The 16,059-nt window shown below is 44.7% G+C and overlaps 1 protein-coding gene across 1 annotated transcript in view; it reads left to right on the forward strand.

Annotated features, from left to right (window-relative positions):
* FNDC1 (fibronectin type III domain containing 1) overlaps positions 1-16,059 on the forward strand; it is an 87,722-nt gene that overhangs the window by 23,084 nt on the left and 48,579 nt on the right. The window contains exons 3-5 of the mRNA XM_063097452.1: positions 1,382-1,468; positions 1,896-1,964; positions 14,867-15,073. Coding sequence (XP_062953522.1) covers positions 1,382-1,468; positions 1,896-1,964; positions 14,867-15,073 — 363 coding nt within the window. The remainder of the gene's footprint in view (positions 1-1,381; positions 1,469-1,895; positions 1,965-14,866; positions 15,074-16,059) is intronic.

A 16,059-nucleotide genomic window follows, 5' to 3' on the forward strand; every position in this document is an offset into this window, starting at 1 on the left:
AAGTCTGACTGTGAGAGATTCCATCAGACTGAAGGCATGAGCAGGATTGTATTGCTTGCTCAAACCTTGGGTTGTTAGGATTGCTGCAGAGAAGAAAAACATGTGAAAAGACAGCTGTAGAACTTACTAAAAAGGAAATAGTGTCTCTCAAGTAACTTTTTGATGAGTTAGCTGTAGGGGATTCAGAGACATGTGGATTACATTTCTTTGAAGTACAAATAAGCTCAGAATGAAGAGAGACCGTGCCTGGCAAAGCCTGATTCTGCATTCTATCAGAACCTCCAGCATTTCCCAGTTAGTCCGGCAGGTCGTGCCAAACCCTAAATGCCACCAGGCTCTCCCATAGTCAGACAGATGTCACCCCCATCTTGAGCACAGCAGGCATCCCAGATGGCTGTTCCTGGGCCTCTGGCTTGAGAACTGAGTGAAGTTTTGTTAAAGGACCGCTCCTCTCTTTGAGAAATGTAATTACCATTATTACCTTTGACAGAACTAACTCTTACACTTCTCCAACGCTTTGTCCCCTGAAATGCCCACAAACTTTTATGTCTTCAAGGAGTTGGCCCCTCCACTTACCTGTCATGAGATAATAATTCACTATGAGGAAAACCAGCATGACTGGGGTTCCACTTTCTTAGCTACCAGTTTAGAGTGCGTGCCCTTTGTAACATGGTGTGTTGGTTTCCTTTTGCATCCCAGCGACTTCAGGAGCTCAGCCAATGAGACCTCTGCCATTTGACCTTGACCCCTAGACAAAACTTAAAAAATGAAGCCTGAATATTTCCAGATTAGCATTTCCAAGATCCCAGGAAGTACTTTTTCTAGCTTTTTGTTGAAATGGTCAATAATAACCTACAGACATAGTAAGAGGAACATTTTTTTGTGAAAAGGAGAAAATTTTATGAAGCTTTATGTATTGCGATGAAGATCTTCCCATGTGCTAAATTTTGTTACATTAACATTTCTTATTTTCTGGAGATTTCCATTTGGAGCTTCTATGAGGAAATATTATTTTTAGTTACTGACACTGTATATACAAACGTCTATTTAGCAGATAGTATGTTCCTATTTCCTATATTGATTTCAGATTAAAAACCTTAGAAGCTCTTTTTGTTGGCTGCTTATGAATCCATGTTTGTTACACATGCCATGTACTTTGTGCTAAATAAAGTTTGTGTTTTTTGGGTCGGGTATGTTTCAGTTGCATGAGATGAATGTTAGGGATTTTAATAAAGGAAAAGAGAAAGCTATTGTTAGACTTGTCACTTAATTCAGATTTTTATTTTTGGTTATAACTTGTATAAGGAAGACAGTAAGTGAATCAGACTGTGTCATTCTTGGAGATTTGAAATGGTGGCTTGATACAAACCATATATTTCAGAGCCGGGGGTAGTGTACTTTGTGCTGGTTACTGCAGAAAATCACAGTGGAGTGAGCCGTCCAGTTTACAGAGCTGAGAGCCTGCCTGGTAAGTCTTATCTAGAATTGGAGGCTGTAGTTTTGTTACTTAGATTGGGAGAGACATCCCTCTTTGCTTTTTCAAGTCAATATAAATTTAGAATTTTTAAGGAATTCCTTAATAAGAACTTTTTAGACTCGTATAGCAAGCTGAAAGATTGAAAAGGAGGAGAGACTTGTCACTTCTTTTAAAGTAGTTTTAATGTCAGTTGTTAGTATTTTTTCTGAACTTTTTGAATACTCATTAGAGTAAACCATATGCAAAAGACCAAAAATATGAATTGTCTGTAAAGCTTAGCTGCTGAGTCACTAATATGGCCTGAGCAAATCATTTTGAAGACTGTTGAAAAGATCGTTTAATATACGTTAGGGATGGACTGAGATGTGGAAAATCCAATAGTCCCTTCTAACTATCAAGTTGCATTTCCCTAATTTAGGAGGTGAATGGATCAAGATTGATGGTTTTCCCATCAAGGGTCCAGGACCATTTAATGAAACCGTCACAGGTACTTCCTGCTCATTTGGTTTGTGTCTTCACTGAAGCAACATCTCGCAAGAGAGTTGTGCTTCTGTCACACACATGTGCTCACAAACCTTCATTTAGTTCCCATCGCTAAACTAACACACATGCCACACGGTCTTGGTCAGTCTTTTCTGCACCTGATGGACGAGACTGTGGCCAGTGTTGCTCATTGTTCACTGTTCCTTCATGTTCTTGTGTGGGGAAGTGTCTATGTCTGCATCTGGGGATACTGTCGCCCTGTTAACAGGCAAATATGGTGGTTGAGATGGCAGTACTGGCCCGATTAGGATATTTACAGCTCTTTTACCTGTGAATGGCAGAAATGAATGGGACTCACAAAACAGTGGCTTTGATTGGCTAATATGGTGCATCAAGTCTTGGTCTCTTTTCTTACAACGTTGGGATACTTTGTGACATATTAGATAACCTGCCTTCCATCTCTGCTCCATATTTGTATCTGTGTGTGTTTTATCATTTGGATGTTGACGTTGTCTGGTCATATTGTTTTGGTTACTGAGAGAAGTGTTAACATTTCTTGTGTGTTTCTTGAATCTATTTAATTAATGGTGAAAAAATAATACAAAATGAATGCGGTTATCTCAGAGTGTGGTTGGATAATATCCCAAAGGAGATATGGCGAGGAGAACTATGTTTTATTTTCATGTACCATGTGTTTAAATACGTCAATGTGGTGTTGTTGAGTGGAAGGTGAGTATGTTTTAACCAGTGACCATAATCTGGCTCTCAGATCAGATTTGATGGGTATAGGCAGTTTTCAAAGTCCCTTTTGGGTGAAAAGGAGTGGGAGAACAAAACAACCCCAAAGGAAACTGGCTTGTGGGGAGAGGTGATATGTTCTTGTCCAGATATGTTGGACTTGAGGTGATCATGGGGCATTGCAATGAAAATTTCTTGTAGGTGGTTGGATATAATGTAATGAAAGTTGGAAAAGGGAAGTAAGGGCTAGACACGGATCTCAGAGTCATGCTCTAGAGGGAGAGTTGAAGTAGAGAGAGAGCACGAGTGGTTGAGGAATGGGAGACAGAACAGCTGGAGCCAAGATCAATCCCTGGAAAGCAGTGATAGGAAGTCAAGAAGTTACTACACCTAGGAAGTGTGGAAAATAGGAGAGGATACTTATTTCAGAGGTTGTTTACTGCTGAAGACACCCATGTAAATAGTTACGTGTACACTTTTTTCAGATGGATATCTGTGCCATGTATTTGAATCTTATATTTTGTATTTTGAATGACCATTTTATCTGTATAATCTTCCTGATAAAGTTTTCTGAATGACAGTAATTTTAGAACAAGGAATTTTCTTTCTTCTTCTTCTTCTTCTTCTTTTTTTTTTTGGTAAATAATTAAATTCTTATGCCTTCTTTAATAGAAATGTGTGTGAGAGAGAACTTTCTGAATAAGCAAGTATTATAGAAATCCTGGGGATCGGAGTTTGGAGATAAATCATCCTCCAACTCACTATTGGTTTTATAATACTGTGAGATTATTATCCTGCCTCTGCAGGAGCCTTTGTAGGCCTGGTTGCCAAAGTGCTCTTCTATCATACATCTATTTGTCATACATTGTGATAGAAAAGACACTAGAAACCACTTGCAGCATATGGTATAAAGCAGAACTTAAAAAAGAAACCCATGAATATTCAAAATGCTTAGACTTGGTTAATGAACTCTAGGACAACAATTACATTTCACTATTAATAAAAATAATAATAATTTATGAGAAATTGTCAATAAGTGATCAATAGACATCTATACCTTTTTAAGGGACATGGAAAATATGCTATGCTATTGTTCTGAGAAATGGTTAAATACATGATAATTCTGTCAAACAAAAGAAGTATCCAGGATTCCACATGTCTTCATTCAAAGAAAGGGATTTGTCCTTAAAAATGCAACATTACATTGGCTCCTGGTATAAGGCCCAAGGGGCTTGCTTTAGTGCTTTCACTGATAGCATCTCATGTTCTTCCAGTGTTTTATGTGAATCCAGAGGAAAATCCATTCTTTTATTCTGCTGAAAACAATGGTTTCAGTTCAAATTCTAGAAGGCCTCCTTTTGCTGGCTTAGACCTCTCTCCACCAAATTGTCTTTATCTACGAATAGGACTTTAATGATTTAACCTACTCATTCCAGGCACAGGTCTAGATGCTAGAGATACAATGGTGAATAATTTAAGCAAGGGCTTTTCTTAGTGAAACTTATATTCTAATGGGAAAGAAAGGCAATAAACAAGCAAGTGAGAAATAATAAATATAATCTATTGGTTGTCTAGGGCTGCCATAACAAAACACCACAGACTGGGGGGCTTAAACAACCAAAATTTATTTCTCATGGTCCTAGAGTCTAGAAGTCCAAGACTGAGGTTCCAGCAGAGTTAGTCTCTCGTGAGGCCTCATTCATTGGCTTGCAGACGGCCACCTTCCTGCTGTGTCCTCCTACGGCCTTTGCTCTGTGAACACCCATCCCTGGTGTCTCTTTGTGTGTGCAAGTTTTCTCTTTTTATAAGGACACCAGTCAGATTGTAGAAGGGCCCATCCTAATGGCATCATTTTAACTTAATTACCTCTTTAAAGACCCCATCACCAAATACAGTGACATTCTGATGTACTGGAGTTAGGTACTGAATTGGGGGGGGCACAATTCAGCCCATAATGTAATCACAATTATTTGAAAAATAAACGACACTGTAATATAGTATAAACAGAGGAGGGCACAGGGGTTGGGAGCCTGGGAGGCCCCGAGAACATGGTGGCATCAAGCTGGGACCATACAGAGACTGTCAGGGAGAAGCTACGGGAGGAGGAGGAAGAACGTGCCTGCGAGTCCCGGAGGTTGAGAAGGACTTAATTGACTCTCAGGCTGGTCACTTGACCAAATATGAAAACTCCCAGGACTCAGAGAACGAAAGGACTAAGCAGAGATGCAGCTCCAGGGCAGAAGTTTGGGCTTCCTCTTAGGCAGCCCATCTCACACCCCTCAGTCTGAAAGTTTTCCTTGTATTTAATGTAGAATCCCTCTGAGTTGGGGTGTAAACCTGTATCCTCCTGCTCTGTCCCAGGGAAGAGAGGTCACAAGTCCATTCACTTACTGGAATACTGCTGTTTAGCTTTTCTGCACACTTCTTTTCTGCGAGTTGTTTTAGCTGTTTTCTGTGACTGGGTCTGGGGAAACCTGGCTGTGTGGAGACGGGCCCTGGGGGTCAGGACAGGGGCACATCCCAACTCTGCTACCGGCCAGCGCAGGAACTGTGCTAGGCCAGCTAGTCTGCTTTCGCCAAGCTCTTTATCCGGGCAACAGTATCAGGATCTGATTAATTTTAGCTCTGAACATGATCATGTCTATTTTTAGTAATTTTTATGGTTTTCTAAAAATCTTGTCCTCTGTGCTTTCCTCACATCTTTTAGCTGTGGCGACTAAACTAGACATAATACTGAATTAAAAGTCTGATTTGTGCCTCTTATTTTCTTTACATTCTATTTTAGTTCATGAAGCTTGCTCATTTTTGACAGTTAAATAGTAGCATGGACTGAAGTTTAGCACAGAGTTCACAATGACTCCTTGGCCATTTCCAGCCAACACTGGCAGGTTGTTCACCTGTGGTCCAGCCGTTCCCTTCCTTATTACGGCCACCCACCGACCTCCAGGTCACTCCCTAAATCTGATGGCCTCTATGCACTTGGCTCACTTGTGTGCCTCCACACCAGGCTTCATGGACGACACACCTCCATGATGATGGCCCACCAGGTGTGCCCACCTCATGGTTTCTAACTGCCGCCTCCTCTCGTAGAGTTAGGGTTAGAGATAGGCTTGCTCCCTTCCAAAATCTAGAATTATGAAACTCCCCTATCTGACGAAGTCATCTCACTTCCTCGACGCCCTCATTGTCATGAGCTCTGGGTCTGTAGATCCTTCCCATCTGCAGAGCCCAGAGCCACCCCTGCTCCTTCCTCTTCGTAAGTGTCCTGTCGTTGTGGCCACACTCATGCTTGTCAGTTGCCCTGTCCTTCGACTGCCTCCCTGGCTTGCTGGTTGTCCTGCTGGGACCGCTCCATCTGGCTGCTTTTCCTCTCTGGGTGCCAACGGCTGAGTCTGTGGGAGAAATAAAGAGCTGAGCAGATCTGTGCTGTTGTCACTGAGCACAGCTGGTTTCTTACTTCCTCCGGGTGCTCTGTGCTGCTTGGCAATCGCTCTATGTGCCCCTGCTCGGTTTCCTCTCTCTCTTCCACAGTGGCTAGTCCAAAACGTTGCCACTCTGCTCCAGCTTCTTTCTTGGCCTGTGTTCCCCTCACTTCTAGCAGATGACCTTGCTTCCCACTTCCCTGGGGGACTAGAAGTCATCAGCTGACCCACTGTCTACCTGCTCCTGACTTCTGAGCTTCCATCTCTCCCTTCCCTCCTCCTGGCTCTGAGGAAAGGCTGTTGTCACCAGTTCTCTTTAAGGTGACTTCATATACATAAGTATGGTTAGGCCCGAGGGCAGGACTGGGGTCGGCTGTGTCTTCATGGCCTCCTTCCACCCACCCCCGCAGCGCCTGGCTCCAGAAGTTGCCACCGAAACAACGCAACTACAAAATCATAAAAAACCAAAGTTTGACATCTTTACTTTCTTACCTAGTATTCCTTTCATAGAAAATATCTATGGACTTATGAACTATGTGTACCCCAAGCATGCATTAGGCCTTTTCTATTAATATTTCATCAAAATGAACACCAATTTGCAGGTAGATTTTCTTGCCAGTTTCTTTATTTAAATATGACTGATGTAGAAGTTGAAAACTCTAAAGCTAGAGTTTTTGAGATGGCTCTTTACCTAGTCTATCGATTTAAGAGCATGATTAATCCGCCCAACCCTAATCTTTGTACTGTTCACCTCTGAATACCTGGCTTGGGCTCCAGGCTCAGGCCCTGACGAGCAGCTGTCAGCAAGCACTGTCCTCTCAGTGCCTCAGAATTCTCAGCAGTAAAATGATGGGATTCAACAGGAAAGTGCTAGGTTCCTTTCTAAGAAATTTCTTAGGTTCTGAGTTTCTTTCTAAGGTTCTAAGATTCCTTTCAGCTCTGAAATTTTGTGAATCTAAGACACTAAGTAGACCAATTTCACTACTTTTAACGAATGTTACTAAGCTTTGTGAGCAGTTGAGAACTATTTGTAATACTGAAAAATGGCTATTTTCCTATTTCTCTACCCTCCTTTGAATGTTTTAGATTAGTGCACCCCAAAATCATATTGGCGAAGGAAGGAGCACTGAATCGTGGTTTCTGTGTGCTGGGTTTGTAGCTGAACACCCAGAAGGAGCACAGCATAAAGACCTGTCTCCAGTGGCACGTTCAGAAGTCCCACTCCCTAGGGTGCCGTTGTCTGTGCTGTCCTCGCCTTGTCTATTTGCAGTGGCAGGAACTCTGCCAACAGGCCAGGGGAGTTTGCCATGTCAATGTGTGTCATTGTCACTCTGGGAAAAGGTGCCAGCACAGTAAGCCAATAGGCAAATCACGTTCAGTAGTGCAGTTTCAGGGGCTTTCCCAGATGATCCTGCAGCCAGCTTGTGGGGCTGCTCTATGCTTAAGGCATACCCCAACTCAAAATTATTAAATTAATTATGAATCAAAGGCTGTCCTCTTTTCCATACTAATTTCAATCAAAGTCTCTGGCCAATGGGGAATTAATAACATCTGGGGCATTATTTTCTCAGGAGCTTCCTCATGCAAGTACGAGTTTTATTAAATGTGCAGATAGCAGGGCATGTTTCCGGTTCATGGCCTCCATGGTGAGCTCTGCAAGGGCAGGGCACTTTGACTCTTTGTCCAATCTCTAGAGCCAGGGACAAGCACATAGTAGGTGCTCAAAAAATGTTTGCTCAGTGGAAATGCATTTGGAGGTGTGTATGCTCCATGTCTGTGTTGTGGCAGAGGAGTGAGTACTGGATGGTGCAGAGGTGCCCGTGAGGAGGTCGCGTTCCCTCTGTCTAGTTCAGCTGCTGATTCGGGGGTGGGGGGTCTGGGCAGGCCAGTTTGCCAGCCACAGGGTGTTGCTACTATTAATCGGAGATCCCATTTCTTGCTGTCTGCTCCTTTGAGGGCTGGGTGAAGAATGACGTTGTGTGCATTTGTAGATCGCGATTCCTCAGGCTGGTTGCTGTGGGAAGATGAGCCGTTGACCCAGATGGCCCGCCGCTCCTTCCTAAGGACACGCTGCCCTGTCACGGCCACCCCTTTGCTGGGGCCCGGATCTCTCTATCTGAGTGCTTTCTTCAAAGCCACCTCTCATGCTGGAATATAGTTAGACTTCACCAGCCACAGAGCCCATTCTTTACTAATAAAAAGTAGATGACAGAGGTTTGTGTGTGGAGCTGTTTGGGTTCATTTAGCCAGATGTCCTTGGGACATACCCCCCAGAAGTGCCGTGGAAGGGAGTCAGGGACCATCAGCTGACGGGGAGGGCCACAGCTGTGAGCAGCTTCTCCTACCCCAGGGCTGGACCCAGCGCCTCGTGGATTTCATCGCAGGCATTTCCTTTTAGTTCTCAAGCACTGGGTGGCGGACCCTTTCTTCTGAGGCCATGGTGCTGATTTTGGAGGCTAATGAGTTGGCTGGCTTGCCTTCGTGTCCTGGAAGAACCTCCCGTAGTTTAACAAAAGCAAATACTTGTGACGAGGTCGGCGTCCCGGGGGCCAGATGCCACTCTCTGAGTGCGCATCCACCGTGGGCTTTTCTTCTGGTGTCTGAGCGGGATGAAGCTCCTGACGTCAGGTCCCTGCACATTCGGATGTCAGTCCCGAAAGAGCATGTTCTTCTTGAAGTTATCAACCTACTCACGTATTGTAATCGGATCTTTCATGTGCACATGGTGTATTGGAAATCAGTAAAAAATGGAAGCAACCAATAGCTGTTTAACGAGGTCTTTTATCGCCAGAAAACAACTGCATTGTTTACCATTCTACTCCCAAATGAAACAATGCAGAGGAACTGTAGACTAAAACAAACAACCCCAACGAAACAAAAGAAAACAAAACAGAACAAAAAATTCTTTGAATGGAGACATAATTTTCCTCAGAATATTCAACACTCCTTCCTCCTAGCACACATGTCCATGAGGCTGTCTCTGTGCTATACTGAGGGGTCCAGAAATATCATATGTCTGCATTTCTGCTGTTGAGAGGTCAGAAAAAGATTCCTGCTTCCCTGACTTTCTGTGGCCCTCGTGAATCCTCAGGAAGTGTGACTGGAAACTAAAGCACCACCAGATGGATCGAGAGTCAATACTTCTGGCAACTTTGCACTCACGTCACTGATGGAGCCTTCAAGGCTGGTCACCTGGAGAAGCTGCCTGATGCTTCCACACTGGGTGGGTGGGGCGTGGGCCAGGGCCGGGGAGCCAGTGAGCTGGGCTCAGGGAAGAGAATTCCCCACTGCTGTTGCAGGTGGCACAGCGACGTTGACATCACATCTATGAATGGCTGAGGACAGCAACTGGTTTTGGTGTTCCAGACTTGTAGATAAGCCGCTGCCACAGATAGGTCAGAGAAACTCCAGCCCTGCCTCCACTGTGGTGGAATAACAGAGACAACCCTCAAAAGGCTTATGAGCTGTAGAACTTGAGACATATCTCCATGTGTAGCAGGTGGAGAACCTCTTAATGCTGCAGTAATAGCGAAGACTTCATCACCAGTCTGTGCAGAGTTCTCCCATGTCATTAATGCAGCAGGTGGCCACTGTCACAGGGCCACTGGGCTTTCTCCAAGTCCAGCGCAGCCTCAGTCCTGTACAGGGATATTGATGCATGAAGTAGTTTTTATTGATGTTCATAGCACTCTACCAGGGTTAATAACAAAGCCAGCTACTGATAGACATTTTGAATGACATCCTAAAGACACTGACGTACTGGTCAAACCAGGTTCCTCAGAACTTGGGAGGACGTGACACTACCAAGATTCCATGAAGGCCTAAGGTAAACTGGCCACATCTAACAGGAAGTGCCTTCTTGACAGTCAGGCATTTAAAATGTTACTTTTAATTGAAAAACAAATGCTAAAATATTGTAGAGTAGTCTACAAAACTCAAATGCAATTTTAAGATAAAACTGAGATTTTGAATAAAGTGCCATGTTCCGAGCTTCTGGGGACCAAGTTCATTTTGTTTGCTGTTAGGTAAACTTCAGTGAAAAGTTTGAGGAAAGCTTTGCGGGGCGACAGAGGGATCAGCACTTCTTTTGTGAAACAAACAAATGGACAAAGCGAACTGGCTGAAACGGAGCAGTCCCAGGATGGCCTGAAGTACCTGCTTTGTTTCTGAGATAGTCTTAGTGGACTTCGAGTCCACATTTTGGGGCACAAATGCTGGCAGCCTTGCGCCAGCCTGTGAGGTCGACCTCTGACTACAAGGTCCCTTTCTCTATCCCATTTGAGTAGGATTTCCTGTGACTTCCTCATTTGATGACCCCGTGCATGTCACTGCATGATCCCAGAAGGCAGGAAAGCAGGGTCTCTGAAATACTGGACAGCTCCAGTGAACAGCAGCCATCTTGCACTGAAAGCACTTATGTTGGTTGGTTTGTTTTAAAAGTTAGTTTTAAAAGATTTTGTAAAGGCTCCTTGGGCTTCTACAAGCTGTCACATTATTAGTAATTAGCATTGATTAGCTTGGAGGAGATCAAGGTGGTTTTTATTTTTTTCCCTTTTTCATCCTTTTTTTTTTTTTCTAAGAGCTTCTTTCTTTTCCCAACTCCTGAAAATGCAGCCAGGATTTACTGAGTGCAGGCTCTGGCGGAGGGTAATCTTCCAGCGCCCCTCGGAAAGCAGGAGCATGCTGCACTCATCCACTCTTCGTGTCCTGCCTGCTTCCCAGGACAAGCCAGGCAGCCACGCCACTGGTGAGGATGATTAGGGACTTGGCTCTTTGTCAGAGGGTTTTTCCTTGGGACAGTAGGTAAACTTACATATTTAAGGGGGACAGTGTAATGAGCAGACCCCAATGGCATATATGGCACTAACTTCCCCTGCAGAGCCACCTGGTCCTTGAGAATGTGGCTGACATTTTCCGTAAGGGGGTGTATGTGAGTGTCTGAGACACGGATTCCTGGTGCTGCACACCAGATTCTTCACCAGAGGTGCTGTGGGCACCAAGGGGACCTTCTCCTGGAGTAGGCACCATGCTTATGCCACAGCATGGTTACTGGCAACACCAGTTCTGCAACCACCATGAGCTTCCCAGCAGGAGCTGAAGTGGAGAGAATAAGGGCTACAGATCTGACAGATAGGAGTTCCAATTCCAGTGTAGAGCCAAGACCTGGGCCACGAGAAGGTGGTTACCAGGCAGTAGCAGTCATGCATCCTTTTATGCCAGTGAAGGGCAGGGACTTAGGGTAATTCATAATGGTTAGATGTTGACAAAGACGATGAATAATGCTTTCAACTCATGGCACAAAAAGAGTCATCTAGATATATACAACCTCATGTTTGAAAAGATTTTCAATGCAAACAGTCTTTGGCAATAAGTCCTCTCTTTTGCTTATGTCTGGATCTTTGAAACACATTTTTTAAGTGTCCCTCTGTGCAGGGAATCATGGTAAGCTCTGTTTTACACTCATAGTTCATGTTCCAGAGGGGGCTGCCCACTCAGCTAGTGAATGTAATAAATGAAGGATTTCATTTCTGTCACGGCCTCAACCACAACTAGTGTGCTTAATACATGCCCGGTATAGTGCTGAATGCTTTATGTGGATGGTTTTACAAAACCCCATATGCTATGCACTATTTTACCAAAGAGGAAACAGAGGTTCAGGGAGACTTCTAAAAGTCACAGAGCCAGCAAGTAACAGAATCGATCCAAACTCTGACTAGTTAAAGCCTGTGTAAGGCCTATTCAGAAGCTACCGTATTTAGCTAGCATAAAATTATAAATGAGCGAAGCATCATGTTGAATTTGGGATTTTTTTTTTCTTTGTGAAAAGAACAGATTTTGATTCTGCACCATTTCAGAGTATTTGCCAGTTTGTGAAGCTGGTAATACCAATTAGGAGAAGCATTCTAACTCTGTCTGGCTTTCCGATGTCTACTATGATCTAGACGGTAATCATTTCACCCAGCTGATCTGCCAAGTGGAAGGTGCGGAATTAATTGCTGCGAGTCTTCTGTTACTGACCAGTTCTGAGTACGATTTTCCTGATTATGTTGTACATGAGCAATAGAGAGAATATGTTTTGCCAAGTTTGAAACACACTCCACGCCGGTGGGTGTGAGATCGATCACTCTCGGCAGTTGTGACTTCCTCTTTTCAAGATAAAAGACTTACAGAGGTTTATTAGAAAATTTCAGAAGGCTTTGGTGAGGCTGTCACATACAGCTTAGAGAAAACACTTAAATAACTTAATTGCAATGAATTCGAACCATATGGATCGTTTTCTTGATACTTACATCATCTTAAAGAGGATTAGCAGATGATTTATAAAAGACGTTTGATGGTATCTATAACCGAGAGTATTAAGGAGAGGAAAATTTCAAAATGCTTGGAAGAATGTGACTGGCTTTTCTAAACCCAAACATTTACAACGTGTTTAGAGCGTGACATTCTCACTTCTCTCTGTGGCTTTCACCGAGACAGTGAGCTCCATGTGGTGGCAGGGGTAGTACTCTGGGGCCACCTTTGCCGACAGTCCTCCTCTTGTCCATTTGCTACCTGCTGAGAACACTGTCTGGGTCATTATACTTAATGTCTACAGGGCAAAGCAATCTGTTCACATCTGAAGGGAGCCTGTCCAGCTCAAAGCACATGTTTCACATCCATTAGCAGAAGAGTTGGGTGGTTGGTGAGGTGGCACAGAGGTGAAGGGAGAGCTGAAACACAAGTGGCATCGTTAAAAGGGGACAGAACCTGGAATGTGAGTGGTTGAATTCAGGTCCCTGCTCTGCTCTAAACAGCTGTGTGACTTTGGCTCTGCCACTTCAGATCTGGGAGTCCCGCTTTCTCATGAGAACGATGACCACTATCCTATTTACCTCGGGGCTGTTGTAAGGACAGCTAAGATGAGTGACGTGAGAGCTCGTTGCACACTGGGAAATTCTATAGGAAATAGGCAGTGTGATGGTTCCCCGCCACTGTCCGGGGGCCTGGCTTCCTTCCTGGACCCCAGTGTGGAGTGGTTATACAGCAAGGCCAGAGCCTGGAGGTGGGAGCTGTACAGTCCGAGTGGGCAACTGTTGACCCTGCCATGGGGCTGAGCGTGCTGTGGGCCTGGGCTGGGTCAGGGCAGAGCTGACGGCTGGGCTCCTCAGGCAACTGTGACCAAGCTTCTTGTCCTTGGAACTCCACTCCTTCCCCCTCAGGGACCCCATCACTTTAGGAAATTCCAAGTCTTATTTCTTATTACTGTTTTTCCAGTATTTTACTGTTGAGTGTTAGGGTTGCAGAGTCAGAATTTGTCCGTCCTGGAGCAGAGACCTGCAGCTCTCCCTGACGCCCAGAGGTGCCAGTGTGGTCTCAGGGACACTGTTTCCATTTCCAGATGCATGGCTGGAAAGGTCCTAGGGCTGGAACTCAGGACAGAGAATGCAATCTCTGCTCGATAATTTGTTGTTAGCTGACTCAGATAATACCTGTGTGTGTGTTTTCAGCAGATTTGCTCATTTTACTGGACTATACTATTGGATTAAAAACAAAAACTTTTAAATAATTACTACTTTGTATATTGGGGAAGATATTTGTTGGACACTACATGATATTCTCTTAGTAGCCTTTAGGAATGGGCTGCCCAATGACTGATTTGGTAACTGCACCTAGTCTACAAATGGATATTCTTTTTGGTTAGATTCAGGACATTGGAAGCAGGTGTCTGGCATTTCAGAATAACCATCTTTAGTGGCCATTTATTTATGTGTTATTGAAGATCACATTAACTCAGGATGTTAGTTTTTGTTTTTGTGTCTTAGTGTTGAAATGTTAGCTTAGTTGGGAATTTTCCAGTCTAATAAGGGGAGTCAGATTGATGATGGGGTTAGTGTATGTAGAGGAGGAAGAATGCTTGGGAAGTAACAGGCTTACACGATTAGAGAGAAGCTCATCAGCCTAGCCAGACCCTCAAATGAGGGCTGGACTGTGACCCACTGTTAGAAATGGCAACGTCCTAGTCAATGATCCATACCCTTGTGCCCAGGCATATCAGCTCTTACTTGATGTAAAAGCAAAACTGTAACACTAAGTATTGGCCACCAGAATGCATTATTTCAAGAAAGTTAACAATGAGAACATTTCTTGAGATTAATCAGTTTAGCAGGAGGACTTCTAGAAGTTGATTAAGTTAGCGAGAAGAAAACAACAGACACGGGGGATACCAGTGATGGCGTGGCATGACCAGGGTTTGTCTGGAGGCACAAGACTCAGACATGGAAGAAAAATTAAGACCCCAAATGGAAATCAGTTAGTATTTAGCTTTCAATGGGTCATTGTAAAGGCAAGGAAAGCCGGTCTTTTCAACATTACAGTGAAAAAGCTTTCTGGAGGGTAGCTCTAAACAGCACATAAAGTGTGTCTGCTGTATTTTTATGCTGACCGTTAACTCTCGCCGAGAATGAGGCGACAAAGGGAAATAGATGAAAAAGACACTAAAAAACATAACAAGATTTCCGGCTGGCAGTCTCACAACACGGTGTGTTTTCATTTTAAGTTCTTGAGACATCTCTGTATGAAACGTGGGAGGAACATGTAGATAGAGTGTTGGGAAAAAAGGCTCTTACTAGACTTGCTTACCAAAATTGGGTGTTTCAAGCCCAGTAGCTAAATGCCGAGGCTCAGTGTTTGGAGGGGCTTCATATTTGTGACGGTGAACTCTAAGTGGTATAGCGAGTAATGGTTTCCGTGTCATGTCCTTTTTAAGAAAAGGAAGTGCCCAACAAGCCCTTGCGTGTGCGCGTCCGGTCCTCAGACGACAGGCTGTCCATTGCGTGGAAGGCACCGCGCCTGTCCGGAGCCAAGAGTCCACGCAGGTCGCGGGGTTTCCTCCTGGGCTACGGGGAGAGTGGCCGGAAGATGAACTATGTTCCACTGACCAGAGATGAGCGGACGCACGAAATTAAAAAGCTAGGTGAGTTGGATATTAATTGGTATTCCGTGTTTTCACGATCTTTGCAATCATTTCAATATTTTGAAGTTCATTCATGATCAAGCATTCTATTTTAGTTGTAATGTTCGTTTTCCAGGTATGACAATTATGCGAAATTACACTCTGTTCTGCCCCATCCTGGCATCCATCATTTTCTCCCACTTGCTTTTGACCAGTGATAAGTATTTCAGCCCCCACTGCTAATTCTTACATCATTTCCTAATTGGTTCAGGACACAGGCAAGGAAGAGGGTGTGGTTTATTGGGCCCTCCTGGAAGACTCCAGAAAGATCTGGAGGTCTGTGCAATGGTGTGGATGCTGGAAGAGAGGGAGGGAGAGATGCTCCAGCAAGTAGTAGGGAAGGGCGGAGAGCCCAGGTCTGTGCACAGTGAGGGGAGTCACTGCTGAGAGGGCAGCATGTCACCCACCGCCTGGCACCTCCTGAATCAAAAGAGGTAAAATCTCTCAGACAAGGTGAGGGACGGGCAGAAGGGGAGAACTGAGACTGGTGAGATGAGTCAGGGAGTGGTAGAAGGGAGAGAAAGCAGTGCCGCCCAGGAGCTATCGGTTGGCAGTGGCCGTGGGCAGTGGTTTGGGCCCAGCAAACAGCCCAAGGTGGGAAGTGGCCACTGTGGTGGGAAGAGGGCCTGGCAGGCCTGCGCTCCTTGGGTGCTCTGAGAACACTTCCTCTTGGCTAAAGGCACTGCCACCTAACATTGTGGGGCCTGGATGAGAAGCTCTGTGTTCCTCAGGACTCCCAGCCCTGCTCCCTGGGCCATGCAGCAGCCACTAATCAGTACCGATTTGACCTGCTGCAGACACTGGGTGGACAGTCAGCCAGACTCCCCTCCCAGAAACAGTATCGGAAGTCCCTGTTCTGTTTGCTGCTGTGGTCAGCCACCTGCTGAGGACTCTCTTGAAAGAGCTCTGCTGTCTGCTGGGTGTTCCTGGCACAGGTTGGTATATGG

The sequence above is a fragment of the Cynocephalus volans genome, chromosome 5 (genome assembly GCF_027409185.1).
Source record: "Cynocephalus volans isolate mCynVol1 chromosome 5, mCynVol1.pri, whole genome shotgun sequence".
Taxonomy (NCBI): domain Eukaryota; kingdom Metazoa; phylum Chordata; class Mammalia; order Dermoptera; family Cynocephalidae; genus Cynocephalus; species Cynocephalus volans.